General features: G+C 41.5%; 1 protein-coding gene across 2 annotated transcripts; it reads right to left on the minus strand.

Moving 5' to 3' along the window:
* Positions 1–1,695: 1,695 nt before the first annotated feature.
* On the minus strand, positions 1,696–27,441 carry GLIPR2 (GLI pathogenesis related 2). Of its 2 annotated transcripts, none has more exons than XM_038127708.1 (6): positions 27,000–27,441; positions 26,643–26,793; positions 14,639–14,747; positions 11,159–11,262; positions 4,202–4,279; positions 1,696–3,246 (listed from the first exon to the last, which is right to left on the minus strand). In XM_038127708.1, the coding sequence occupies exons 2-6, from the start codon at positions 26,653–26,655 to the stop codon at positions 3,086–3,088; spliced, it is 465 nt and encodes a 154-aa protein (XP_037983636.1). In that variant the 5' UTR covers positions 26,656–26,793; positions 27,000–27,441; the 3' UTR covers positions 1,696–3,085. The 2 variants fall into 2 exon arrangements, with proteins under 2 accessions (XP_037983636.1, XP_037983635.1); XM_038127707.1 differs by having other exon boundaries at positions 26,643–26,796.
* Positions 27,442–27,677: the final 236 nt, after the last annotated feature.

A 27,677-nucleotide genomic window follows, 5' to 3' on the forward strand; every position in this document is an offset into this window, starting at 1 on the left:
AGATGCCCCAGGGATGCAGTCTGGGAGCGGACAGAGGGTCTCCCCAGGGAGAGGGGCAGAATCCCCCACCTCGCCCTGCTGGCCGCGCTGCTCTGGATGCAGCCCGGGACAGCGCTGGCTTTCTGGATTGAGAGTGCCCATTGCCGGGTCATGATGAACTCCTAGTCAACCAACAGCCTCAAGTCTCCTCAGGAAGAGGTTTTGTCCTTTTGGGAAGGTAAAGGAGCCAAGCTGGTAATTGGAAATGTTTAATGCAGACTTCCTTTTTCAGCACCTTTTAAAGACCAATTCATGTACTTCCCCAAATGCTCTGTTATTATTTAACACAGAAGATCAGAAATTAATCCTCAGACCAACAAGTATTCCTTCTCTTCCTCCTCATGCTGCAAAAAGACCTTAGAAATCATTTGCAGGCCTCTAAAAATATGTCTTTTTCTCAGTTTAGCCTATTCTTTGTTCCCAGGGCAAATGTTACTTCTACTTCTTAAATTCTGTCTGAGGAACATCTTGTTTTGCTCTAACCTGACAGGAGATAACCTTTCTTTGTCATCTCCCAACCTCCACAACTCTCCAAGGTATGCTAGAGAGTGGGGCAATACACCAACACAGATTCTTTTTAATCCTGATGGCTGGCAAGTCAAGGTTCAGTGTACAATTCCCAAAAATCATGTGGCTTTTGAGTGAGTCACAGCAGCAGTGTTCCCCTTCCTTTTGCATTTGGACTCCTACATACACCATGGTTTGCTGCACAGCCAGAGTTCACTTGCAGAAGGTATCAGCATCATAATCTTGGGTCATGAAGAAATAAATTAACAGTTTGGGGCTTTTTAATTGTTACAGCCATACTTACATGGACTCTTTGTGGAGTGCATGAAGCAAGCACTGAGGCAATCTGAGTGGCTTTGCGTTTCTTCCATCTCCAGTTACTTCTGATGCTCCCTCAAAATGGTCTGTCTAAAACCCTCCAAAAGTTCACTTGCCATTATAATTTTAAATAAAGATAAGTAAAGCTTTGGTTTTGTTTTTTCTCTTTACCTACTTTCCCAGTTCTCTCTGGACTTAAAATAAAACCTAGGTGGCAGCAGAGAAAGATTCTGACTTGACTCATTCAACTACAATATGTACAGTTTTGCATCAATCATTCAAGGAATTATAGAGCCAAGAGCATGAAAGTTAGGAAAAAAACAGAGTATTTTAATAACTGCCAATTTCTTTAACATCAGCTTTTAATTTTACGTCAGTTGCAGCAAGCCTGGTTTTTTTTATAGAAAGTTCTGTTTTCATTCCCATGTTTCTTGTCAGCTGAGGGCTGAGGGGAGGAAGGCCCCAAGGCTGCAGTTCCTGAAACACACACACACCCCTGAGTGGGAGTCGAGTGGGTTTTCTTTACTGACAACACGTCAGCCGAGAGGGGGAGCAGCAGAGTGAAACAAGGTACAAAGCAGGAGCTTGGGAGAGAAAGAGGTACAGCTCTTCAGCCTCAACCCCTCGCTCAGTCTTTGTGTGAAGTGAGGATTTATGATCTGCTGCATGATTTAGCCTCTCTTAGAAGGTCTCTTCTTTCTTTCCTGGACTAGAATAGTTGCTGCTTTTATTTCCCCCATGTTACAAAAGAAGTAATGTCATATGTTAATGTCCTGGAAATCAAATTAGATGATTTTTCGACAAAGCATCAGGTAACAGGAAAGGCTTGAGTAGTTCATATTCAAAAATATTTATTTTTCAGTTGTTCATGATATGTGTCAAATTCTTGGTTACAGCAAAAAAAATGTAACAAACAGCATCACAGTGACATATACTCAAGCCATAAGAGTGCAGTTTATTACAACTGTGTAAACAAAAAGAAGTGTTTCTGTAATGGCACTGACCATGAACCAGATTATGGCATACAGAATCCCAGCAAAAGTCAAGTGAAACTTTTACAAAGAAAACAAAGCCCCAAATTGAATTAGAGTATTTGAACCTGGCCAAAATGGCCCAATCCACATTTAATCAGGCAAAAGAGTGTCCTCAGAATTTTTGCTTGGCTTGTTCTTAAGGAAATTAAATCTTCATTTTTTTCAAGGCATCAATCCAGCACATGAAATAGTACTATTATTGAATAATATGAATAAAGAGCAAACATCTCAATTATGACAATGTGAACACCCCTACTGTTACATTAATAAAGGATATGAGATGATTTGGGAATGTTAGTGCCTGTATAGCATGACACCCTTAAGAGATACTCCTTAAAAATAAGTTACTGAGAAATAAAATCCAAAGTACACCATCAAAGAAACTTTTTGTGCATAACTATCAAAAAAGTAGAATCTTATTTTTATGCAATGGAAATAAACAATTTTATTATAATACAAGGTACCTACTGTAAACTGTAGGATGCACTTTGAACTTAAAACATACTCATCTCAAACATATTTTATATATCAGCATCTAAAATGGGATTTAAAAAGTTTAGTGGTTGTCTTAGATCATGCCTTAGTTACAGCTTGCTTGATGGCCACAGTTTTGCCAGCAGCCTTTTAGTGTTCTGCTAGATCCTCTTAATAAAAACACACAGGTCTGAATTCTACTACATTTTACACATGTACCTTTCATGCAGGAAGTTTTGCATGTGTTCCATCTGCAGAGAGTAGGTCCCACAATAGCAGGAGGTAAAGACACAGCAATGAAGGTACAGTTATTAAAAAATATTGGACAGCTGGGAGTACATAATATAATTATAAGCTGGTATCTTCAGTTTACAGGAAGCTATACATTTGTTTGTTAAAAAAAAAAATAGATATCCAACATGTGCTTACTTACATGCTGATACAGAGTTCATGCAAACAATTAAAAAAAAATCTTACCCATTTTATCTTTCAGAAATGCTGCTTATAGTTCATCCTCATATAAATTCAGAAACAGCAGGGGCCTGATGTTCAGATTGACTCAAGCAACATGTAATTGCTTCCTCCACACAGAGACGTGAACAGCAGTATCAAACAGGAGATTTCATTCTATTGGGCTTCATTTCAACACTGTTAGGTCCAAATCCATGTTCACTTGTCATTATGCAATAAGACTACCTTAAAAAAAAATTAAGTTATTTTCTTGGAGGAAGAACATTTTCTTCATAATAGCCCGGATTTACTACATTTCCAGCTGGATCATATCTAGCCACCACAAACGTTGAGCCATCACTAGCAGATGCCTTTCCAACGCCCATCTTTTTTGTGTTCTTCCAAACCATTGCTGTAAAGTGACCTGAAGAAAGAGAGAGAAACATAAACATTCCCTTTAGATACTAAATCTGTAACATTTCCTTTAACATGTGAGGTGCTGGGGGAAAAAAAAAGAGCAATACACAGCTGCTTCTTTGTGTAACATGAGAAGAAGCTAATGACATGAAAAGGAACACTGCCTCTAGCATTTTGTCTTGAAAACCCCTAACATGATTTGTTTTCATACTACTATTCCCATTTCCATGTTCTGTATCCAAATAAGAACATGTAGCAGAAGAGTTGTGGAAGAAGTAGTTTGATAAGTATCTGATGTAAAATTTGACAAAGACATCACAGTCTGTACTCCCCGCAGTGTGAACAGCAGTTCTGGGAGTGACTATTATTCATTTGCTTTAACTGCCTCATACTCCCCCATGTATTTGCATGTGCAACTCTTCAAAAACCCCACTGTTTCTGTGCCTTCTTCTGCCTAGTTTAATAGCCACCCCCACGTTGTTGTTCCCACTAGGCACAGGCAAATCCCAAAGTCAGGGAGAAAAGCGTCATTTTCTTAATCTGAAACAAGGTCAGGTACCTCTCTTGCTTGAGCACTATTTGAGGAACAACATTCTCAAATTCATTTTGCACTAGATTGTTAATATGCAGCCAACAACCTGTTCCCAGTCTCCAAATTTTAGCTGAAGTGATCTCTGTGAGTGGAGTGATATAATTCAGCAGAGGCAACATGTCAATGTAAACAACACAGTACATTTAGTAAGACTCCTATATGATTCCAATTTAGCATTTCTTACAAATTAATTTACCTTAAAAATAAGTTGCACGTTCAAAACTTTGAAGTCAGAGGAAAATGCAGTACTAAAACCCCCCACAAATTTTGCTTATTTTCTAATTTTTCAGGGCTTTTTACACTTTTATCAGTTTTTAGCATAATAGTAGAAGTTTTGTTTTTGAAGAGACAGTTCCCAGTCTGAACTTACCTGTCCTAGAAGAAAACCCTGGGTTTTGAAAGCTGTAATTTTTTATTTCACTGTACCATCTATCAGCCACATCTTTTCCTGAAAGACAAAAGAAATGTGCTGCAGAATCATGACATAAACACAAAAGTGTAGCTCACTTACCAGCCTGGCCAGTAAGATCTTCTGTAACTTTCAGCTTGGAGGGTAATGAAGACACATCTCCCTCATCTTGGAGAAGTGCTGCTGTCATCAGGCTTATACACACAGCTCTCACCAGCTTCTTTCTCTTGAAATGTGTTCAAAAATGAGCAAGTGTGCCAGGTTTTCTAAACAAAAGGCCACACCTGTGGATGTTTACCTCTTCCAGCTCCAGGTAAACCAGTAAAAAAATTAAATTTCTGATGTCTTTTTAGTTTCCTGTGTTCTCACCAGCATTGAATATTTCTGATTTCTGAGTGCATTTCTTTTTAGTTGTTTCTACCTAACACTAAAGCCATTGTGAAGGCCCATTTTGAGGCACTATAATCTGGGGTGCTGCAGAAACCTCAAATATTCATACTTAGGAGCTGTTTCTGTATGGAAGTCTGTGTGTCCAGCATTGTCTCATCCTACCCAAGGCTTTCCCTGACAACAGCTGTATGAGGACTATGACTACGGCCAGGGATGTAGCTCAGAACCAAATCTGCAGATGCAGTGCAGACAAATGTCAAATGTTACTTGTTTTCCATTACTGGTTGTTAGGAAATTCTTGTGCCAAACACTGGAGGATGAGAGGTTTTTCCCTGAGCAACCTCGATAATTAAATTTCTGCTTAGCATTCCAGGATGTATCATCCACACAAGGCCAGGAGATTTCAAAGCAAGCTGCCAAAGCTGTTAAGCCTGCCATCATGAAGAATGCTGGTCCCTGGTGGACTGTTGGCTGCAGAAGAGCAATGAGTCATGCTTTGCTATTTTGCAGCAAAAAGCCTTAAACTTGTGCACTTCTGGAAGCCAGACACTGCGTTAACTTCTTTAAACTTCAGTTTGTTATGACTGAAGTCAGCAAAAAGGACGATGCCGTTAGCCTGGCAAGCTGGTTGTCGGAGCCCTAGCTGATAAGCAAATATTCAATGAAATGCTATCTCTAGAGAGGTTTATGAACTTGAAATACTATGAACTTGTATGCCACACTGGTCGTTAGGAATAGTGCTTAGTAGAGTAAATATTTTTTCTACATAAAGTAACAAAGCATCTCTTGCCTCACAAAGTAAAAGTTTCAGGAATAACAGTTGGTTTCTTCTTTTCCTGCTCTCCTTGCACCAGAAAAACAAGTCCAGTAGATCTGTATTATGGTTGAAGTATGTAACACATACTTATCTGTTCATTTCTTACTCACACTAAAGCTAAAACCATGACTAAAAAAGAAAGTGCAAATAGTGACCTTTATGAAAGACAAGGGGAAAAGGAAAACACATAGTAAAAAACCACACAACAAACCAATCAGATCATGCTGTCCCACTTTAGATTTCATAGCTATGAAGGATTTAGATGGGTTTGTGGTAAGCTGGGTGTAACAGAAGTACAGAAGGTGACTGCTGACATATCAGGTCTTATGAAGCCCATGTATTTTATGTGTACTACTGCTGAAGTGACTATAATACATGAGCAAGATTTTAGCAGATGTAGGACTGCATTCTCACTGCTGCCAGCTTTTTATTCCCTCTGTTAATGTATCAGCGTGATATAGTATAAACAGTATTTCAAGAGAAAGTCACCCCCACTTTGCTTACTGTAGCTCTGAGAAGTGTGCCTGGGCTACACATGACAGAACTTAAAATCTCCATAATGCAAGTATTGCAGGGCACATGGAAGTTTTGACAAACACAGTATCTCTTCAAAATTATTTTGCTTTTAATTTAAAGAATGCTATCATTTGAAAAATTGTTTGCTTTTTAATTCAAGGGAGACAGCAATGGCATCAGGTAAGACTGCCTCAATCCTGTACCTGAAAGACATGGAGCATAGTTGGGCAGCTCAGTCTATCATGTTTTAGTTCCCAGATTTCAAGGATGAAAGCTTTCAACTGACTGAGGCCAGGCAGTTAAAGCTGAGAAGCTGATCACTATTCTCCATTTTTCACATGCAGGATCAAGTTTTCATGATATAGCACTGCTGTCATCATCCTGGAATTAAAAGAGTCATGGCCTCATAAACTGTGAGAAAATAAAGACTGACTTTTTTCCAGCAAAAGAGAAGGTCACCAAAGGACCAGGCAACTTTTGACAAACTCTATCTTGAAATCATGTTAAAGTCCTGTAAGCGAAGGGAATGAATGGTATCTGTCACATGTCACAGGAAGTGAGGGGGAATCCAATGTGGAAGCTATTATCTCGTGAGAAGTCAGGTGGGTACCTAGTGATAAACAGTCTCTCTTTCCTCTGAAATACTTCTCTTCTGATTCTTTGCCCTTTGTGGAGCAGTAAACAGTGCCCTGGTGGGACACAAGCCAAACCAGTGTTGAAAGTGACAGCTGGCACACAGGGGACCAACAAACACCCCTGTTTTGAACCCAGTGACCTCCAGGCTTCCAGACAGAAAGCAGCACAAAGGTCAGGGGTGCACTAAGCCTACCTGCTTTAGCAGCAACTTGCATCCTCAGTCTTATTGGTTCAGAAAACTGACCACAATATTTCCATTTAAACATATTATGGAATAAATTATGCAGCTATATTTAGAGTCTGTTTTGATTGCTTTTCAATGTTTTGTTGAAAACAGCTCCCCCTGCTCCCAAAGTTCCCCCAAAACAAAGGAATTTGGTTGCTGTTCAAAATGCTTTTCAGTCAGAAGGAAAAAAACACAGAAAAGAAATTGCTCACATTCCTCATTTCTGATCAGAGCAGAAATTATAAAGTTTTCTCCTCTCAAGAAGCACATGGATCTGCCCTTCAGTCGGAGCTGCAGCTCCTCTTCTGTTGCTCTGCTTGTGGAACTGATTAATAAATATTCTGCTGGGCTTTTTTCTCACCCTTCCTCTTTGCACTGCTGTAAACTACACTCAAGAGATGCAACACTTTCACTATGGAAACACAGTTTGACTCCACCCTTCTCCCAGTGAGAGATAGCTCACTGATGACCTGCTCAGCTAGGCTTACTAGATGTTCATTTCAGAGCAGGTTGAATCTCACTCTAATGAGTTTCAGTCATGATGGACAGTCTTCCTCAGGTGAAAACTTGCTGCAACAATCCTTGAACTAATGTCCAAGTATAGTTTTGCCCAAGACTAGGACCAGAACCAGCACATGATTTGATTTTATTTACACAAGGTACATGCTTGCAACGTGGCCACACTGACTGTGCCTCAGGCTTCCTCAGAGGGTCAGAGGAGTGACCATGTGGGCTCAGTCCATATGTAGGACTAACAGTCTAAATTATGTCCCCCTTATTATCAAGGGGCCACTGCATGTAAGCAGTGACCTGGCCATGCTCTGCATCTCATCAGCTGTGCTGTTGTCTCATTAAATGTCATTTTTAGCTATTCTCCTGGGTGAGGCGCTCCATTCTGTGTGGATGTTGAGGGTGTGAGTGCCAACAACTGTACCAGACCAAGGGTTGCAGGGACCTCTGTGTGGTGCCAGCAACTGGAGCACCAGCAAAGCATGAGAGGGACCAGCTGGTGAGCAGGTGAAGTGCTCTGGGGGGAGCTGCAAGAGTGTATGGCCATTGCAGGGTGGGTTCTCGTCAGCAGCCAGGGACCTCTGTGTGTGAGATGCACTGTGCTGGTGACTGGAGTGGAACTGCAGCCTCAGGAATTGGTATGTCCAGGTGCAAGCTACTGGTGAGATCAGGATTCAGGGACAGCTACTGGGCAGACTGAGTGTCTGAGCTCAGTTACTGCTGGGATGCACACTGGAGTTATATTTCTATTATATACATATATGTATAAACATATGTAATTTAACACTATACGATATACATTATATCTACTTTTAAATAATTTACTGAGAAATAGATATCTGTATTTTTATGTACTACATTAATTTACTTATATATACTCCAGTAACATATATTGCAACATATATTGGAATCAGTTGGAAAAGGAAAGAGGAAGAGGCCACTGGTGCTGTTCATTTTAATACTTATTGCATCTGTTTGTGCTGCTCTGCTCATAAACACATGTCCATGATATATGTGTGTTTGTGTAAGGCTGGAAACAAATTCCCAGCCTCACCACTGGGAACACAATGCTGTGGCAGCCCTATTCCTGCATTCAGCTCCCCTCAACATTTAACTTCTCTGGGCCCAGCCTTACTGTTTCTCCTCATACCAAAGAATGCTTAAATCCTCAAGCAATCCCCCTAAGTTGCCAAAAACATTCTAATAGACTCACATAAACCATATTTCTCTGCAAATGGGCAGCACGTTGGTGATCTAGTTAAAAACTAAGTTTTCACAACATTCCTTCCACCAGTCTGAGGGGAAAGAGGGTGGATTTAACACTGCCTTTGAAATAAAATACCTACCTAGACTGAAGTCATACCAATGGCTTTTGGAAGTAATTCTCTGCTTTCAACATCCCTCATGCAGGTCCTTACTTTATTTTACTTTATTTAACACTACTGTATGAGCCTGGTGTTAGACAGCAAGAGATACATCAAGGGAGGCCTTCACTCAGAGCACACTCCTCCAGGGCTTGGACAGACAGTGCTTGTGCTGTTCTGCTCACCAGTCCCAACCTTAGGAGACCCAGATTCCTCCCATGACAGATTTGGGGGATAGCTGACTGGATTTCTCTTACGAACTCTCTAGAGTTCATAAACCATAGTGCTTCCACCACCAACAGGGCAGGTTCTTCTCAGCCACACTGGCCATCCCAAACAGAATTCAGACGTCCAGTGCTTGCCTTGAGCCCCGAGCACACAAGAAATGAGATGAGGCATCCTGAGAAGCCTGACATAGCACAGCTGCCAAGGCAGGCTGTGGTCTCTGCATTAGTGGCAGATGACAGCTCACTTATTTGAACACAGACAAAGAAAAGTCTGCCACGGAGCAGTTCCTGCAGGACTGGAGGGAGGAAACAGCTGTCAACTCTTTCTTGGATTACAGGGATAAACATATTTCTAGCAACAGCTTTAGGCTATGTAACTCTAAAATCCTGAATAGAATTCAAGGTATTCTTGTACCAGGAGAGGAGTCATATTAGAAGGCTTTATAGTTGAAAGCTTAAGCCTTCCCTGAAACAAGAAATGCATCTTCTGGCATTATTACAGAACTCAGCAAGAGCCAAAATAAACAACAGCATCACTTTTTGAGAGAGAATACAGAGTATTCTAGAGGTTTATTGAGTCTTGCTTTATCTGGGAAAGAAACCAGAAGACACTGCCTGCCTTTGTTAAGCCCCTGAATGGATGTCTTAATCCAAATTTCTGCCTCATTGAGCAGGGTACAAATTAACTATCCAGAGGGAACTATATGAGAAAGAGGAAGAATGAACCAGCTCCACAGAGGTGAAGACTAAGCCTAGATGAGAAAATAACTTCCTTTGAAGAACTAGCTTTCTCATTCTGGTACTTCAAGTGATCCTGTTGCATTGGAAATGCAGAAATGTTTCACAGAAGAAAAGAGGATGTAGCTTAATTTGCTCAACATGGTATTTAATCCTGTGGATAAAAACCAGCAAAACTTCTCAAAACTGTAACGTTATGTATGGAAACTGCATTGAAGAAAACAGACCAGATCCAGTGAAAAGACAGACATTTTGTAGAAGGATTTGTGTGTTATGTTTCCAGCTCTCTAATAGGGAATTCTGTGGCTTTAACCTCAAGGGAAGGAGCACAGGCCAGTAACACAAACAAGACAGAGCTGAGCTCAGTCAGTGAGTCATAGCCCCTATGCAAACTCTGCCATACATCTGTGTTTTCCCATGCTGCTCCCAATCCTTTCCTCACACCCTTGCAAAGGACAGAATGCCAAATATGAGCAGATCAAATTGTATTTTTCCACCTTGGGTTTCTTTTTCAACAGGAAAATTGGGACTAGAGTTGGCACTTGAAGAGGAACCAAACAACATCCCTGGGACTAAAAGTCACTAAAATTTCCAGGTCCTTCAAACAGAGCCTCCAGCCTACAGAAACAAGCTTCTGTTTCTTTGGGGCTGTGCTGGAAATTCCAGGAGTAGATTGGAATAAAGAAAGCAAGTGGTCACTTTTAATACATCCCACCTGCTGTCCCAGCAGGCTGAGGCATGAGACCTGCTCACTGGAAGGAGGCAGGAGGGAAGAGCCTGCTGAATCTCTCTGCAACTGAGGGCTCACTACAGGCTGTCAGCCTGACCAAAATTCAGCTCCTGGGGCACTCAAACCAAAGGCTCCCAGTTACAAATTACATTTACAGTCAGAAAATGCATGGAGTAAAACAGTCTTCAAAAATGTAATAATGAAAAGGGCTTAAAGCTGTTTGCTGACAGACTGGAAGATATTAGTGGAAGGACATTAGCCACTGTCACTTTGGTGTCCAGTCCCCTGCTTTTGCCCCCACAAACAGGAACTGCTGTACAGTGTGCAAGAGACATTTTTCCACTTCTCTCACCACAGCTGGACTGTGGGCAGACCTCTCTTTGGCTGGGACAAACTAAGGATAAAGGTGAAGTAGGGGGCATCGTCAACTTCCTTCTCTCCTGCATGGACACACAAGTACCACTAAAGACAGCTCCACAGCAGGGACACAGGGAGCAGCGTAGCTGCCAAGCGCTGCCTCCAAAGGGACATAACACACCACCACAGTCCTGTACTCCCTCTGTGCCCACAAATGCTTCTTGCTCTCAGGACACACAGGTGACTACAAACCACCAGCCTGAAGCCAGGGAGCCGGGGCTGGGCTATGCTGGATCCATTTTTTCAGTAGAGGAAACTCCAGCACTCTTGCTACCAGATGCAACCCAAAGTACTTGAGATAAGGCATTTATCAGCTGTCTGTGAGGCAACACGAGAAGAGAGCTCACCTGATTGGTCATAGGATGCCCAGGCTAGGTTTTCTCCACAATTCCCATTAGCAGACTCGGAGCTGTGCTTGAGGACCCTCGTGGTAGCCAGTTCTTCTGCATACCTAGCAAAGGAATCCACACATTGAGTCAGGGACCACAGCTTCAATGAGCAGAAAGGAGGAGGAAGAGGAGGAAGAGAAGGATATGCAAGCAAGGAATTATGCTGGAAGATGATGGGTTTAAGTCAAGTTGCAAAGCCCTGAAGCCAGAGATGCTTCAAGGTTACATAGATCAATGAGTTAGGCAAAGGAAAAACACATTTTCCCTGTCTTTCATGAGCATCTGTATAAGCTCTGAGAAGGGCCTAGAAGAAATCAAAGGGCAGATGCCCTCGGACCACATTTTAACTAGCACCTGGAAATCCAACAGCCATCCCTAGCCACAGCTGCAGGTGGAAAGGGAAGTACCTACAGCAATTGCTACAGGTGCCACCTCCTGGCATTTCTAGGTCCCTCACAGGAGTAAATTAAATGTTCTTAGTGAGACTGGAAAAAAAAAAACTGAAGTGGGAATTCAGTCAAAGCAAGCATAAGCTCCCTAAATTTACAAATGAAAGAAAAAAGTCAAATGCAAAAAAAAGAGCAATGTACCGGGCAATAAGATGGAAGAGAAGGGGATCACATGGAGACTCTGAGACAATAACTGTGTAAACCCACACAGGGATAAGCAGCACTGTTTCTATAGAATTTGACACGTGTGCAAATGTGGGATGTACTTTATTTTCTTAGAACAATAGAGTTAAGAAGAACATCATGGGTAAAGCAATTACTCTCTTTATTCAACATTGGAAAGGCTTCACTACAGAGTTGGTTAGAAATTGGAAAGACCATTTGTTATTTCTCATAGTGGCAACACAGAGTCATCAGGTCATAGATTTAAAATTCAAGCCAGACAAAGTTCTTCCTCCACACTGTGCAGCAGAAGTCATTGCCACTGGACAATGCAGGCACCAAAGCACATGTGAGTTTGAAAAAGAGAGAGGCAAATTCACAGTGTATGGATGTGGGGAGGAATCTTCATGGCATATTAAACAACAGCAACAAATAAATGAACACACAACTTACTGCTTAGGAAAATGGTAATTTCCAGAAGAAGATAATGGGGGAAGGATCCCATTTGTTTTGTCCTCCTACTCCTTCCCTAATCATGAATTACTGGCATCTGCCAGAGACATGAATTTTGTCCAGCTGGACATTTTGACCCAAGCTAGCACTGCAGTGATTAGGTTCTAATTTCCTTCTGCCCTAATCCTCCCACCAAAACAAAAAGAAGAGTAATTAGCTACATCCATTAATTTAGAAATAATGAAAACTTGTCAGTTGACAGTTTGCTAGATCCTGGACTAGAGGATCTTTAGATGCTATCTCTACAGTCCTGTAATTTTCCTCAGGATCCTCATGTCCCAAGTTAAAGGCAGGACTGAGACTAAGTACACATTGCAGATGGATGAAGCTGCCAGGGATTTGAGACAAAAGGTGATTAATCCACTCCAACTCAGGCAGTTGAAAGCATGAGATTTTCATCTGAGATCATCACCCTATGCTTCATTACAGTCAGAGATAAACAGACACCTGCTGAGGCTGACTCATTTCATGTTAAAGCAGGGATCCAATAGTCAGTTCACCTGTCACAATAACTGGACCTGAAAATAGTAGGAAACATGCCATTTTCAACACAGGTAGAGAAGCACAGAAAAGCACCCAGAGAGAAAAGCACCCAAATACACACCAGCAAAGGTATATATATAGGATATACCCGAAGAAAAGGTGAAGTTCTTCTTTTAAGAATACACAAAATCTGTCTTGAAAAATATGAGATTTCTTAAATTTCATGTCTTTTATTCCAACCAAACATTTCTTGTTCTTGCTATCAACCAGTTTTTCCAGTCTCTAAACATGCCTTTTACTTCTTACAAGTTGAGTTACAGACCACAAGCAAAGAGAGGTTTCCTATTGTTCATTGCAGCAGGGCATCAGCTGAGACCCAAGAGGGCTGTGAGGAATTTCTGAAGGATCTAAATATACCCAGCAAGGGCAACAGCACACTCAGAGATAAATGTGGAGCAATGCATATTTGATAGAATAATCTGAACTATTCATACAAGCCGACTTGTTCAAACTGAGTGTTGCACTTCTGAGACCCAACAAGTGCTATTGACAAGTCAATGAAATCTCTTCCTCACTGTGAGCATGAAAACCAGAAACAAACAAAACAAAAAAAAAACCTTAGAAAAACAGAAGGAAAGCACCAGCAGATTACAAGTTTGGTGAATGAGTCACTGGCATGCCACATCTTAGGAATACTGTATCCAGTTATAAAAGTGTCTCAAGGAGAAAAAAAAAAAAAAAAAAGTGAAACACCAAGATTTTTCTTGTGGCCAGAGCTCATGTTCACATGCCATTTACATGGTGTGTTGTACAGCACAACACCTGGGAGAAATCTAGGAGTCAGGAACCAGTTCCTCCGTGTGACATGTGTGTTTCATCATGCTGGGACAATAAATCAGGTTCTGGAAAGACTACAGCATCTCTCTCTCCCAATCACCCAGCACAGAAAAATCTGCATGGTTATGGTAGAAAGATAATGGGAGGAGATCTTATGTCTAGAGTAGGGATCAAACTGCCTGCCATTTAGTATAATTTATCTTCTGAATAGTTTAATCAGCCTTTACTCCTTCAGTTATCTCCTTTGTAATGTGAGGATCAGCATGAAAAAAAATTGAAGATTTTTAAGTCTACTTTTTCAAAAAGACTGCTGTAAAGGGAAGGGAATTAATCTGGTTATCATAACTACAGTAAAGAGGACAAGCAGTATTGGACTCAAATTTCTGTAAGGAAGACTCAAGTCAAAGAGCAGGGAGATGGATTCACTTTATGTTAGACTGAGAAGTTGCGCAGTCTTCAACACTGGAGTAGGGGCAAGATGTTTCCTTCCTGACAGAACAGAGAACATATAATACTTTTACTTTTGTGACTGGGAGATATATAAATTAATCTGAAATTACTTCCTCCTGATTCCACTGATCTTAGACCAGTCACCACTTCTTGCCATGAAAAAGTTCTTTTCTCACTAATTCAGCAGGAGTACATCTTCTCCTGCAGATGACAATCCCTCATCTGAGAGAAGTGGTGGTGGAGCATGTTTTATACAACTGCCCTCTGCAGAGGTCTCCTACCAGTGCAGACAGATGTAGTCCACATCTGAAAAAGGCTCCAAGAAAGATTTGTACAGTTGTGACCACATGTGTCCATATGACCAGCTACTGCTATGTGATGGAAAAAGAGGGGATGAAAGAGTAGAGTCCCTCACTTTCTACTCTGTAAGTCTTCACTGTTTGTCAGCATGTCAAAAGGCAACTATCTTTGCAGTAAACACAGTCAAACCTAACAAATAAAAGTGTCACAAATCTCATTAGAGAAAAGAAAGGACTGAACTCACTGTTGGGCTCCTCTGTTTAACTTCTTGCAGAGTTTTAATGGCGGGACTCCATGTTTCTTCCTGTAGTCATTGTGTACTTTCAAGACTTCTTCAGCAAATTGTTTGGAAGCTGAAATCATATTAAAAAATTGGAAAGGTCTGTCAAATACAGACATTAGTGAAGACAGAAAAAGCATACTCTGAACCCAAGCCCTGGTGCAGGCTGGACAGAAGAACACAAGGGTACCACCCTCATTACCTGGCAGCAGGATGAAATGAACCACTGACTTCCATCCAAAAACAAACTGTAACAGACACTCCCATTGGGAAGCTACAGACTCACCAGAGGTTGAAGAAAACTGTGATCCTTACTGCTTTCCTCAATAGCAAGGTGATTTAAGGTTAGTCAATCTGTTTGTCAGTTAAAAACCAAAATCAGTTTGACTGGCTTTCATTTTAAGTTATCAGTGCACCGCATCACCATTCCAATCTCAGAGTAAGCAACAAATAAGTCCTTTGAGGGGATGCATTAAAAATGCAAATGATTGTCCCTCCATGCAAGAATAGTCTGTATTAGTCAGGGCACCACCCAAAGAGAATGAAGAAACTAAAATGTTTAGATCTCTGCATGTACTTGGAAACATGCACCGTTCTTCTAATTCATTTTATAGTACAAATTGATAGAAATCTCAAAATGCACATTTATTTGGCTCAAGAGAAATAAATGTTCACAAACAGCAAGTGGTAAGGAAAGAAACAACTACTGTGGCATGGGTTTTTTATATTTATTAATGATTCATCAACTTCATTTCTGAATATCTCAGTTAGCATGACTACCGTAATTTTCCTTGTAAGACACTTGGGAATCCCAAACAGATCCTATGACTAGAAAGAGTTTCCTGTTATTAACCTTAGATTTCTCAACTTCCTCTCACTACTTGATCCTGACAACTAAAATCAATCAATCATTCTCTGCTGCATTAGCATTATTCTCTTCTACTGTTTGTAATGATGCACTTTCCCCACAATAGAGCTGTCAGTTTGCACACACTGCTCTCAGAACTTTTTCCTAAGGTGATTACTCGGCTCACTCTCATGCTTTGGGCTGCTCTTGGAGCTCTCTCCAGTTCCTCAATAGCACTGGGATAATACAGCAGCCTAAAATAATCTCAGTATCCAATGCACACAAGAAAGCCATTACAGTTTCATGCAGTACCTTAAATCTATTGAACACAGTCTGAAGTTGGGTTGCCTCTTTGATGAGGAAAGTGTCATTGTGGACATATATCTAATACATTCTCCATAACATGCTTTCAGGCTCACTTTTTTGCTATCAGTTTGCTTGTATAACACAGCAGTGCTGTTGAACAAGGTGACATTTGCCCATCACCTTCCTCCTCTTCAGTTCTCCCTCAATTTTGTGTATCACAAGTTGCACATCATCAGGAAAACAGGAACCTCCATTCTGGTATTCAAGCACACAAACTCCTTTTTGCTAATGAACCTGTCCCATCAGTCTTGTTACCATAGCTCACAGCTCACTGATTCTATCAGGCCAGAGTCCTAAACCTATCATCTGCTCTGTTACAGAGGTAGCCAATTTCTACAGCATCTATCAGAAGTCACTGAGGAAAGCAAGCCTACATCCAATTCACTCCCTTCCCTGATGCAGGGGGTCCAAGCTTCCAGCAAGGAAATGTTAAGCAGCCTGCAAATTAAAAACGTTGAAAAACACAGCTTTGAGAGTTGCATCACATACACCAAACTACTTTTTTTTTTTTTTTTTGAGACCATACTAAACTTGTGCCTGTTATCACCTAGACTTAATATCTCACCCACTCAGCACTGAAATAGTAGATAAACAATCTGACCTGCAGGTATGGAAGTTTCTATCCAAATAACTTGCTCTCAATGACAACACCAAATTGAAATTCTAATTAAAAAAAAAAAAAGTCTACTGAAATACAGATTTCATCAGTGCCCAGTCCATACATTAACAGAAATACTGCATAATGTAGCTCTGGACTAACTTTCTGATTTACAAGAGTAACAAGTCATGGACAAAACTGAGCTGCTTCTTGCTGCAACAGGCACTACTGTGCTGTCCCTGGAGAACCTCCATCCTCCCTTTCCCTCAAAGGTGGCTGCTATAGAAATGCTTATCTTCTGTGACTCAAGCTCATGTGCTAACCACCTCCCTCTGTACAGCTTTTCTCATGCCTGATGATGTGTGGAGAGGGACGCTCAAGTGCCAGATATATTTCAGATTTGTTTCAGAATGCATGTTAAGTTTTTCCATTGTACCAGTGTTCCATACACTGAGAAGCCAGGAATTAAAAGTGAGAGTTAATGGGAGTTTTCAGGCTCCCACCCAAATGGGAACAGTTTCCCATACAGCTGTGGAGACGTACTTCTTTCCCTTCATGTAAGCTGCTTCAGCTGCTAGAAAAAAATTATTTTCTACTGCCAGAGATTTAAGTTTGGCCATGAATCATTACACACCTTAATAAGTAAAACAACTGGGGGTATTAGATACAGTTACTTGTTCCTCAATATTCAGTTGTTTGCCTCTATTTCTTATTCTTCTGGAACACTGGCTAAGATAATGGCAGCATGTGACAATGAATTTCTAGGCTATGATGTGGTACAGAGCATACCTTACAGCTGTTATGCTCTTGGACTTCCAGGTTCATTGATCAGCTTTGTGTGACAGAGAAAAATGGGCAGAGGAATCTAGGTTGCCTTTTCCCATCACATTTGTTTTTCAGAGAATTCTATTTCTCTATTTTTACTGTCTTTAAACAGTGCCAATCTACTCAGTCTTTCTTGCATGAAGAGCTCTTCAAGTCTGAATCCATACAGTCTCTTGTTAGAGCTGTCTTCTCCTGCCATTTCTACTTTAGTTTGGGCACCAAAACAGAGGTGAGTTACCTGAACATGTGTTCAACAACACGAACTGCCCTGCATCACCTTTGCAGCTGTCAACTGCACCTCCTCCACTGCTCTTGTGGAGCTGCAAGATAATGACAGTGAATTGTTCCACAGAGCACCAAATTCCTACGCAGCGGAAATGTTGTGGGTAGCCTTTACCTCAGCACTCAGGACACACAACATTATAGCAGGCACGCACATGACTAGCAAAACAAGCTTATATTTTTATGCCTAAGTATCCACCCTGGTGACTCAAAAATGAGCCCTGTATCAATCTCCAGAGGTCTTGTTTCTTAGCGCTTTTTGTCCTGTTGTTTATGGATTAATTTTCACTGGTAATGTTTTACTTCCCATAAATACTAAGTTTTTCTATTTAGCCTTCAAACAATTAATATATAATGCTATCAACAAGAGAGAGTTGGGACTGCTCAGTCTGGAGAAGACAAAGCTTTGAGGAGACCTTACTGTGGCCTTTGCTTGAAGGAGGCTTATAAGAAAGACAGAGGCAGACAATTTACTAGGGCATGTAGTGATAGGAAAAGGAGTAATAGGTTTAAAATAAAAGAAAGTAGATTCAGGCTAGATGTTTGGAACAATTTTTTTTAATAATGAGGGTGGTGAAACACTGGAACAGGCTGCCCAGAAAGGTGGTGAATAACCCGTCCCTGGAAACATTCAAAATCAGGTTGGATGGGGCTCTGAGCAAACTGATGTAGTTGAAGATATGCCTGCTCTGGGGGTTATATTAGAGGACCTTCAACAGTCTCTTCCAACCCAGACTGCCCTATATTACTATGAAACAAACCTCATTCAGAATCCTCCAGAGAAAGGTACCATTATGTCTGTCTCAATCTCTCTTTGAACCATGACAGAGGCCTCAAACTCTTCACCCAATGTGTGCATTAGAGGTAAATTGAGATAATGATCCCACCTTTCAATCTTCCCCCAGAAATAAACACCTAGAAATTTGCTCTTATATTAACAGGACGCTGCATGTTACTTCCATGTTACTCTTTCAGGGCCAGAACCCGGGCAGAAAGAAACTGTGTTGCTTCCAGCCAGGCCAGAGCAATAGCCAGGAGGGACCACAGCTAGGACCTGGAGATTATTCTATACCACCTCTCATCATTTTCCAGGGATGGGAGAAGGGGTCTCTTCCATGTCAAGGGAGTGTGGCACAATCAGCTATTTAAGGCTCCAAGTGGTAGTGAGCATTTGCATATGAATCACTCACCTGTCTTGTACATTTTTCTATTAATATTGTTACTGTTACTCTTTGTTTTCTTCCTGTTTCCAGTAAATTGTTCTTGTCTCAACAAGTCTTTACGTATTGTTTCTCCAATTCTCCTCTCCAGCCACCCATGGGAAGGGAGAGAGGAGATTGAGAGAGCAGTGTATTATTTGGGGAGGTTTCAGCAAGAGCATTAAATTGGAGAAAATCATTCCTAAACCACAACAGAAGCCAAGTGCCAGAATACATGGAGAGGACAGATGCAAAGTAGATAGGAAACACATAAAAGGTAATTAAGTAATTGTTTAAACACTGAGTTTAAAGCTCTACTTTAAAACTGAAATCTCTTCAGTCTCCCTTGATTCTGCAGAATTGCTCTACTCTACCCTGGAAGCAGAAGTGGGTTATGGAATAAGAATGCAGCAAACACAGTATGCCAAACAGGTTTGTGGGAAAAATTAATTAGAATGTTTAGGAAACTGTAAAGTAATTATATCAAAAAGTCCTTTGTTACTGTCCCAGCTAACTGATACTTCTATTGTGACCAACTTCTCAAAGCATATTCACTGACTGGAAACAAACAAAATTCTCAGGTAGAAGAGATCCCAGCTTCTAAAGACCACATTTGCATCTAGACTCTTCTAAGAGAGCTGACATTTATTATTAATATTTATCCCCACTTGAAATGTAACTCTCTGGAAACCATCCCTAGCTGAATCTTTCCCACTGTGAGAATAGCATTCCTTCTATGGAGAAGTGATGGATGTCTAACTGATATGAGACATGTTAAGAAGACAGTCTCTGTTCCACTGCACTTTGACTCAGCACTTTGGTTTGAAGCCACAGATGCTTCAGGGTGGTCTCATGCTGGCTGGTTTCTGCAGCAACACAGGGAGTGGATGTTCCACGCTTCTTTCTCCACGTATTTTAACTGCACTTTCTTGCCCCCCATCTGGGGCTTCCAAGACTGGTCCTTAATGCTCTATGTCATTTGGGAAAATGGATCTGATACTCCAATTCATGAATCATTTCCAGCCATAAAAAACTGATCTCCCCCAGTGTTAAACTCCCTTTTTCTCTAACATAACTGGCTGACTGCTTGGAAATATACAGAAGAAATGAAACCATGTATAAATCCTGGAGGGAAAAAAATATTAAATCATACTATGTTTAGAAAGTATTGCATCCTGGGTGGGGTTTCCTTGTCTCCTTTTACACAATCAAGAATTCAATAAAGGGGTAAGATCTCCATCCTATACAATAGACATTTATGAGACATATCATAATTGTTGGTACATGATTTCCCTTCCAACCTGAGTTATCCTGTAACCTACCAGAAGTTAGAAGAGAAAGTACTGCTGATGGAAGCGAAAGGAATTGAGAGTTATAATTAGATACTAGTTTAAATGGGAGTAGTTTCCTGGAACGTTCCTATGTTTGCTGGTCAAAATAGCTTTCTCTTCAGCTCAGGAGATCCTTCTTCAGGGAGGAGTTTCTGTGACGTTTCTCAGCATCCAGTTTTGCCTGAATTTGCTCACACACTTGCTTATCACTGGGGTGAACTTCAGGACAACAGTGAGATGCGTGAGTTAACTCCATCTGATGGACAAGGACCCCACTCATTTTAATATCTGGGCTGGCTCTACAGCAAACTGGCAACTTAATAACCTTGCATTACCTGTGCCACACAATGTAACACACTCTTTCCCCCCACACCCAATTTGGGGCATGTGGCCTGAGAATTCGAAGCTGCCGAGGCAATACTGTTTCAATGACATTAGTCATGTCACTATTTGATTGCAAGTCCTATTCTTGCTATAATAGACAGTGCTGATTACTTCCTCACTTAAGGCCTTTCATAAACAGTAAGGCAATTGACTGCCCTGATTAAAAAGGAACACCTGGTAAACTGGAGGCTGCACAGTTCTGAGAGGCAGCAGAGCCTTCCGTGATTCAGGCATTTACAAAACAAGCACCACTAATCAGCGGTCTTGAGCACTGACAGAAGCAAGTTTTTACTTCCACTGGAGGCAAGGGTGTGAGGAGAAGTCCTTGGCTTGTGGCCCCTGTCTCCTCCAAACTGACCGACAAGCAGGACAGCAAGCAGTCACTCCCATGGTGCGTTTATCATACATAAGGTTGGAACTGATTGCTCATCATCTCCAGAGCACCCAGTCATGGCTTTGCATGAAAGACAATCAAAAGTGTTGTTTTTATTACTATTCTGCCAGGAAGGACACCTGAGTATTGTAATCATGCCACACAGCCACAGAGACAACATTTGTAGGCAGCTAATGTATATGCTGCTATCCCTTTTAAAAAGACTAAGGAGACTCTCCTATCAGAAAGGCCTCCTATTCTTAAACCCAACTGCCACAGAATTCCTAGGGCACCTGCACTTCCAAACACAAAGCCACAAGTGACCTACATGTGTTAGAATCACACTATGCAGGACAAGTAATAAATGTAACCTTCTCCATCTCTTCTTTCTCCAATGCTGTATCTGCCTAGAGTTTATAATTACAGAAATTTATTGAAGAAAATAAGGCACAACTATATTTATTAATGAGTAACAATAGAAATCAGTTGTTTTGAGTAATGGAAAAGAAGTAATTGAATTGAAATGGAATATTTTTTCTATTCATATTTTGGATGCTGCATCTTCTTATGCTCTGCAGATGGACAGCAACAGACACAACCTTGTTTTTACCCAATGCCAAGCTCATTTTACATAGCACTGCTGGCTGTGTGGTGCCAACCAAAGTCTTTGGAAAGTGGAGAATTTTGCAAACAAGAATCAAAGCGAGATAGAACTATCCCATGTCTCCTGGGATATGCTCCTGCATTTTACACCTCTACCATTCATGTTCTATCATGGTTTGGGGTAGGCATACCTGAACTAGCTTTAATCTCATCAGCTCCAGTGTCCTCCCACCTCGCTTTTCTGCCAATGACATCCAAGATAGCTGTGGCAATGCTCAAAGTATGTTTACTTATGCACCTCCCTGAGGCATAAGTATGGAGGAAATATGGCCATGCACATTTCTTCTGGTCACTGATGTGTGTGAACTCACCTATCCAGTACCCAAAGCCAGGCAGGAAGGCACAGAAATCTTTCTTTACTCACATTTACAATCAATTGCACCACCTGTTTTTCATCCCTCTGCTCAACAGGTTAAACTCCAGCTCTCACAATTCAAAATCTTTTTAAAAAGTATTTATTTCATAGAATCACAGAATAATAGAACCATTTGGATTGAAAGGACCTTTGAAGATGATCTAGTCCAATCTTCCTGCAAGGAGCAGGGAAACCTTCACCTCTACCCTGTTGCTCAGAGCTTCATCTGACCTGACCTTGAACATTTCCAGGGATATATTAAATGTTTACAGTGACCTAAACAGGCCCATACTGTCCTCCTACACAACACCCCAGACTCCTACCACCTCCTCACACCTACTTGCACAGGAGCCAGTTCTGCACCAGGGAGATGGGCACCCGCACAGCCTCACCTCATTCCCCTCTGCAGGGCCACCCAGCCCAGCTCTGGCTGCTGTTCAGACCTTCACAGACTGGGCAGAACTTGCCTAGATCTGCCTGTAAAAACAGAACAGAGATAGGCTCCAACTTATCTTTCAGAGAACAGCACAGCCTCTACAGAAAGAGAGATCTGACATAGCCTTCTGGCCTGTTGATACAAATAATAAACAACAAAACAGTTAAAATCAAAATACTTGTTTTCTCATACTTTTTGTTCCTGCACATAGAGCATCAACAGAACCAAATTCAAACCCAGGCAAGACAGACACAACCAGCTGTATGGATAGAAAATGCAGGGTTTGCATGTTTCCAGTAATAAAAACTTTCTTCATGCTCATTTTTTTTTCCTGTACAGTGCAATAGCATGGGAAACCTTGGTAGGTATCTCAGTTACTACAGACCATCACATTCTATCTTATTCTTCCTGAGTCCTTCCCACTAGTTTCAGCATTTATCTGCCTTGAACACAAAGAGCTAAGGGTATAATCTAACAGCTGACAGGAGCAACTGCTGTTGCATGAGGTGGCTGATGCATTCTGCTCGCCCACCAAAACCCTGATGCTTCAACAGGCAGGTAAAAATTGGGCCCAGCATACTGCCAAAGCCTGACACATTCCTGGAAGACTTTTTTTTATCCTACTGGACTACTTTTTATCCTTATTGAACTTGAACCTAGCAATCAATGTCTTCTGTACACAGCAACTGCAGATGAAGGGCTATGAATTGAATTAAGTTTGGTTTTGAAAAGCCATTTTCCCACCACACCTCCAGTTCAGTTCTAGTACAAAGAGATAGACAGTATATTGTGTTGGCAAGTTCTGCAAATGTCCCAAAGTTACCAAATGCAAAAGCTCAGTTTCCAGCAGTTCAGAACAATCCATCTTCCCTATCCCCACCAGTCCTGTAAAACCAGCCAGCACAACTCTTTCTCATTTTGGCAGCTCAGGAGTATCTGATTTCTCAGAAAGCAAACGGGTCACTTGTCCAGTATGCCTGTATTTTTGTCATGAACTGCTATGTCTGTCTCTTACCAGGATGCTGAAGTACAAGTCAACATTTCAGCTGAAGACTTAGCTCATTCTGCAGAAAACACAACAGTCCTTTTTACTGTACTCTGAAGACGCATCTTAAGAGTTAAAAACCAGCACATGCTTCTAAATGAGATTAAAACCAGCATGGAAAACTGCATTGAGTCTGTTTCCTGTCTCTTTTCCTTTTCTCGAAACCCTTTCTCAGCCTCTCTTTGGTTTTGGTTTTTGGGTTTTTTTGGGTTTTTTTTGTTTTGTTTTGTTTGGTTTGGTTTTGTTTTGTATTGACTCAACATGCAGAGCAGCGGGTAACTCCCAGCCCTTCCTCTGGAGTCCCGCCCACATTTGCAGAAGTGGCAGAAAAAAGGAAAAACAGCAGAAAAATGAAACCAAACTCTAAAAAAGAAAACCAAATTCTGTAAAATGGTTGCAGTATTTACTGAGCCTGACCTTGACACCGTCTGCACACACTTGCCAGAATAAAGAGAGCTACTCCCCCGCAGGAAGAAAGCGGGGCAAGCTCCCTTCCTCCACTAGGTTGAACACGGGGGGGGGGGGGGGGGGGGGGGGGGGGATGTAGGAGAAATAAGACTTTTAGCAGCCCTTCCTACCACCATCCCAGCCTTTTCAGAGACTCCCACTGCTCAGCAGAAATCCACGTGCTCCAGAGCGGAGGAGTGGAGCTCGCAGCCAGCTGCTTTCCGGAGCACCGCCCGCAGCTGCTCGCAGGGATGGATATCCCCCGTGGGGCGAGGGCTGCCCGCGGGACCCCGCCTGCGGCCGCGCACAGCTGCAGCGGGGTCAGAGCCCTTCCAGCACGGCGGCCTCAGCAACAGGGCAGCCAAGAGCTGCCAGCTCCCCATCCTCTCCTTTCTGGTGTCTGAAAAGAGAAGACCTCGGGGAGGGCAGAGGGGGTCTCTGTGACTGGCTTAAGTATTTGCAGGAGTTATGACCACGGGAGGCATTTTCTAACCCTGACAAGGAAGTTTCAGTATGAATTTGGTTTCATCAGCCTGCAGCTTCCAGGGAAGAAAGCTGAGTCAGAGGTGCCGATGGTTTCAACACTCAGCTCTATCCAATGAAACCCAGCAATGCTAAGTCTCTAGCTCTGACACTTGGAATGAACATTGCTTCAAATATAATCTAAGAGCTAGTAAAACAACATTATTGGAGAGGTTTTACCAAAGAACTGAGATTTTCAATAGCAGGTTTTCTTTGTGTGGGGATACTTAGACCTCAAGACAGATTTACCAAAACTAAGAGGTTAAAGAAACTGCTCATTTATACTAAAGTAGTGGCCCTGCTTGTCATGAATTAGAGCATCCTTAAATTAAACCTTCAGATAATCTGTGCCTTAACCTTTCTGACCCAGGAGAGGAACAAGGAATCTGTTCTGAGGTCAAACAGATCTGTCATGCAACCTGTTACATGTTCACATACCCTAGCACAGAGAAATTTGTCTGCATCACACCTTAAGAGTACTGGAGCAGGAACACATTTTGTATTTCACACAAAACACAGAGGAAGCAGTACCCTGTACAACAGCTGCTCTCCCCATTCAAAGACAAACCACACTGAATGATCTCAGACAGGAATTTGAAGACTTCAGTGAACCAGAAAGGGCAGATGGGATTTAGTCAATAAACCAATTGTCAGGACAGGATCTCGGTTTTATGATTCACCTAAAAATATTGCACATAGCTCAAAGACAATAACCTGGACCTAGTTTAACATTGGTTTGCATGACTCAAGTAGTTAGAAAACATTCTTAACGTGTACCTAGATTTCAAGCTCTATTTGTATAACCACTTAAGGATGCAAACATTACCCAAGCCTTGTCAAAGGCAGTTTCTGGTCTGCCATTGTTCTTAAGTTTGTAAAAATCTACTAATGTACACCAATAAGTGTGAAAAGAAAGAAAAATGAAGATGATAATTGCTTTATGACTGTTTTAGCAATTTTCATGCATTAGAGCAAAATTCCTTTGGGGATTGTGAGAGGCACAGTGGAGCATCTCTACTGCTTTTGCCCAATGTGCTTTGCTAATGTAATGTACAGGCACTACACTGATTTGGTATTTGTACTTCTTAGCATGGGAAGTGCTGAGCTTGATACTTCACAGCAACTATGCTTATTTAAATTGTTATAGGGTTATTTATCCCAATCTAGCTGTCAGAATATGAGGCCAAACCCACCCACTGGCAACTGGACTTTCCCAAAAAAAAAGAAGGTGGCTTGTCTGGACTGGGTGTCATACCAGTAAACCCTCTACAGTCACATTTGCAGACAGATCTGATCTCATCTAGCAAGCTGACCTTTAAAAATAAAGAAAAATGAAAACAAACAAACAAAAAAACCCTCAATATGCCAATGCTGAGGCCCTTTAAAGTGTTACTTACACAAAGATCTTCCTTACGTTTCTTTGAAGAGGCCTATAGTTTTGAGTTAATCAAGTAATAGGTTTTGCTGAGCATGTCCCCATATGTGCTGTTCACACACAGGACAGACAGACAACATACCACCAGGCTCTACCATTTGTCACAGAAACAATGCCCTAAGAACAAGAACAAAAAGTCCCATCCACTTTCCCAATAGTTTTTAACTCATGGTCTTAACAGGACAAAGGTGGAGAAAACCCAGGGCACTGAGCACTCCCTTCTAAAGGTCTCTGGCTTCTTTGAAGCTTTGGAAAAGTCTATCCAGCCCAAACTGAGCAGGGCACACACACAGCCAGCAGCAATGGGGAAAGAACCAACAGCACAGACAGCAGCAGCAGGGAAAGGCTTAAAGAACCTGTGCACAGCTGGAGAGAGACTTAGGAGCTGAGCAAGTCTGTCCGCAGTTAAATAGTAACCAGATCTTACATCTAAATCCTTCCGACAGGAAGGGTGATAAAGCTTACCCCCCTCGAAGCATCCTGCTGCTTATCTGCAAGGCTAATAAGTTTTGTCAGACAGCAAGACACAAAACAACTTTAAAGCTACAGGATTCATAGTCATTTTTTACAGCAAAGCAAAAGTACTTTAGGTTACAAAATACAAACTTTACAAAGTTGTATATGAAATACAACTACCTCTATACCGTGCAGGCTGAGGAGGGGGGGTCGCGGTTTTTTTCTTTTTTTTTCAATCCAACCCTTTGTCAGAGAGAAAGCTCCTCCCAGGCTGTACCATGCACAAATGAAAGCAGCCTTCTCCGAGGAAAGCCACTGAACGCTTTAACAACGCTTTCCAAGCACAAAACCAGGCACGGACTTTGTGCGAACACACAGCCAACTGCACGAAGGCATTTGCTCACCTGATTTCCCCATGACCAAGTGGGTTTTTTGTTTGGTTTTTTTTTTTTTTTAATTTCACCTGCTTCCTCCTCTCTTGACTGAGTTTTGCTGCTAAGTGCCGGGATGAAGTGTTCGCAGTTTCAGCTCAACTTCTTCATTCGCCTGCGACCGCTGCTGGAAAAAAAAAACAACCCAAAACTACTCAGCAGCACGAACTCGCTACCGCCCCTTCTTGAGTGCTGGAATAAGCCTGCCCATGCCTTTAAAAGGCATAAGGACACCGCTCTTTTTTCATGAAAAGATCCTGGTTAGGGTCAGGAGCTATTTATCCTCCACAGTAACCAAGCAGCTCCAAAACACCATATGTTTTCACATACCATTTTAGCTTAGTAATTGCATCTGTCTTCTGATAAGAGTAGGCTGTGAGAAGAAATTCTGCTGACAAATAGATCTGCTACCACAGTGGGCAGAGCCCATGGGGCTAATTCATACAGCTACATGCTGTTGAAGTTTTACCCACTTGCTGTACGTAAAGTTGAAACAGAAAAGTGATAAAGCACTTTGAAGTAGAACTACATTTGTATGTCTAAAATGAATCACTTCCTGCACTATTACAACATAATGTGTAGAAGGCATTAGTAAAATAAGATTTTGCAGGTTGAAGAGTAACCGTGCTGATGGTGTGTTTCTGTGAAAAGCATTGGACATGAGTATGTCTTATTTCATCTGTGTAAGCATGCTGTGCCACTGTTATCACCACGCTACATCGAAATGCCTCAAGCTAATCTGGCAAATATTAACTACTTTAACTACAGTGAACACGATACTTTGATTTAACTTCAGAAGTGCTGCATATCTACAAACAGTAATTCAGTTACGCGTTTCCAACTTTCATCATCACAAAAATCATCTGAGGTTAAAGCTTTCCAATTTTTTTACAATGCCTTTCAATATTTCAAGGTTCTTCTTGGTTTTGTGCCAAGTCTTCTGGCTCATCAGGATTTAATTATCCTTTGTCCACCTCTGTAGGCTTGGCTCCATGGTAAGTAAAGAAA

Source organism: Motacilla alba, chromosome 2, assembly GCF_015832195.1.
Source record: "Motacilla alba alba isolate MOTALB_02 chromosome 2, Motacilla_alba_V1.0_pri, whole genome shotgun sequence".
Classification (NCBI taxonomy): domain Eukaryota; kingdom Metazoa; phylum Chordata; class Aves; order Passeriformes; family Motacillidae; genus Motacilla; species Motacilla alba.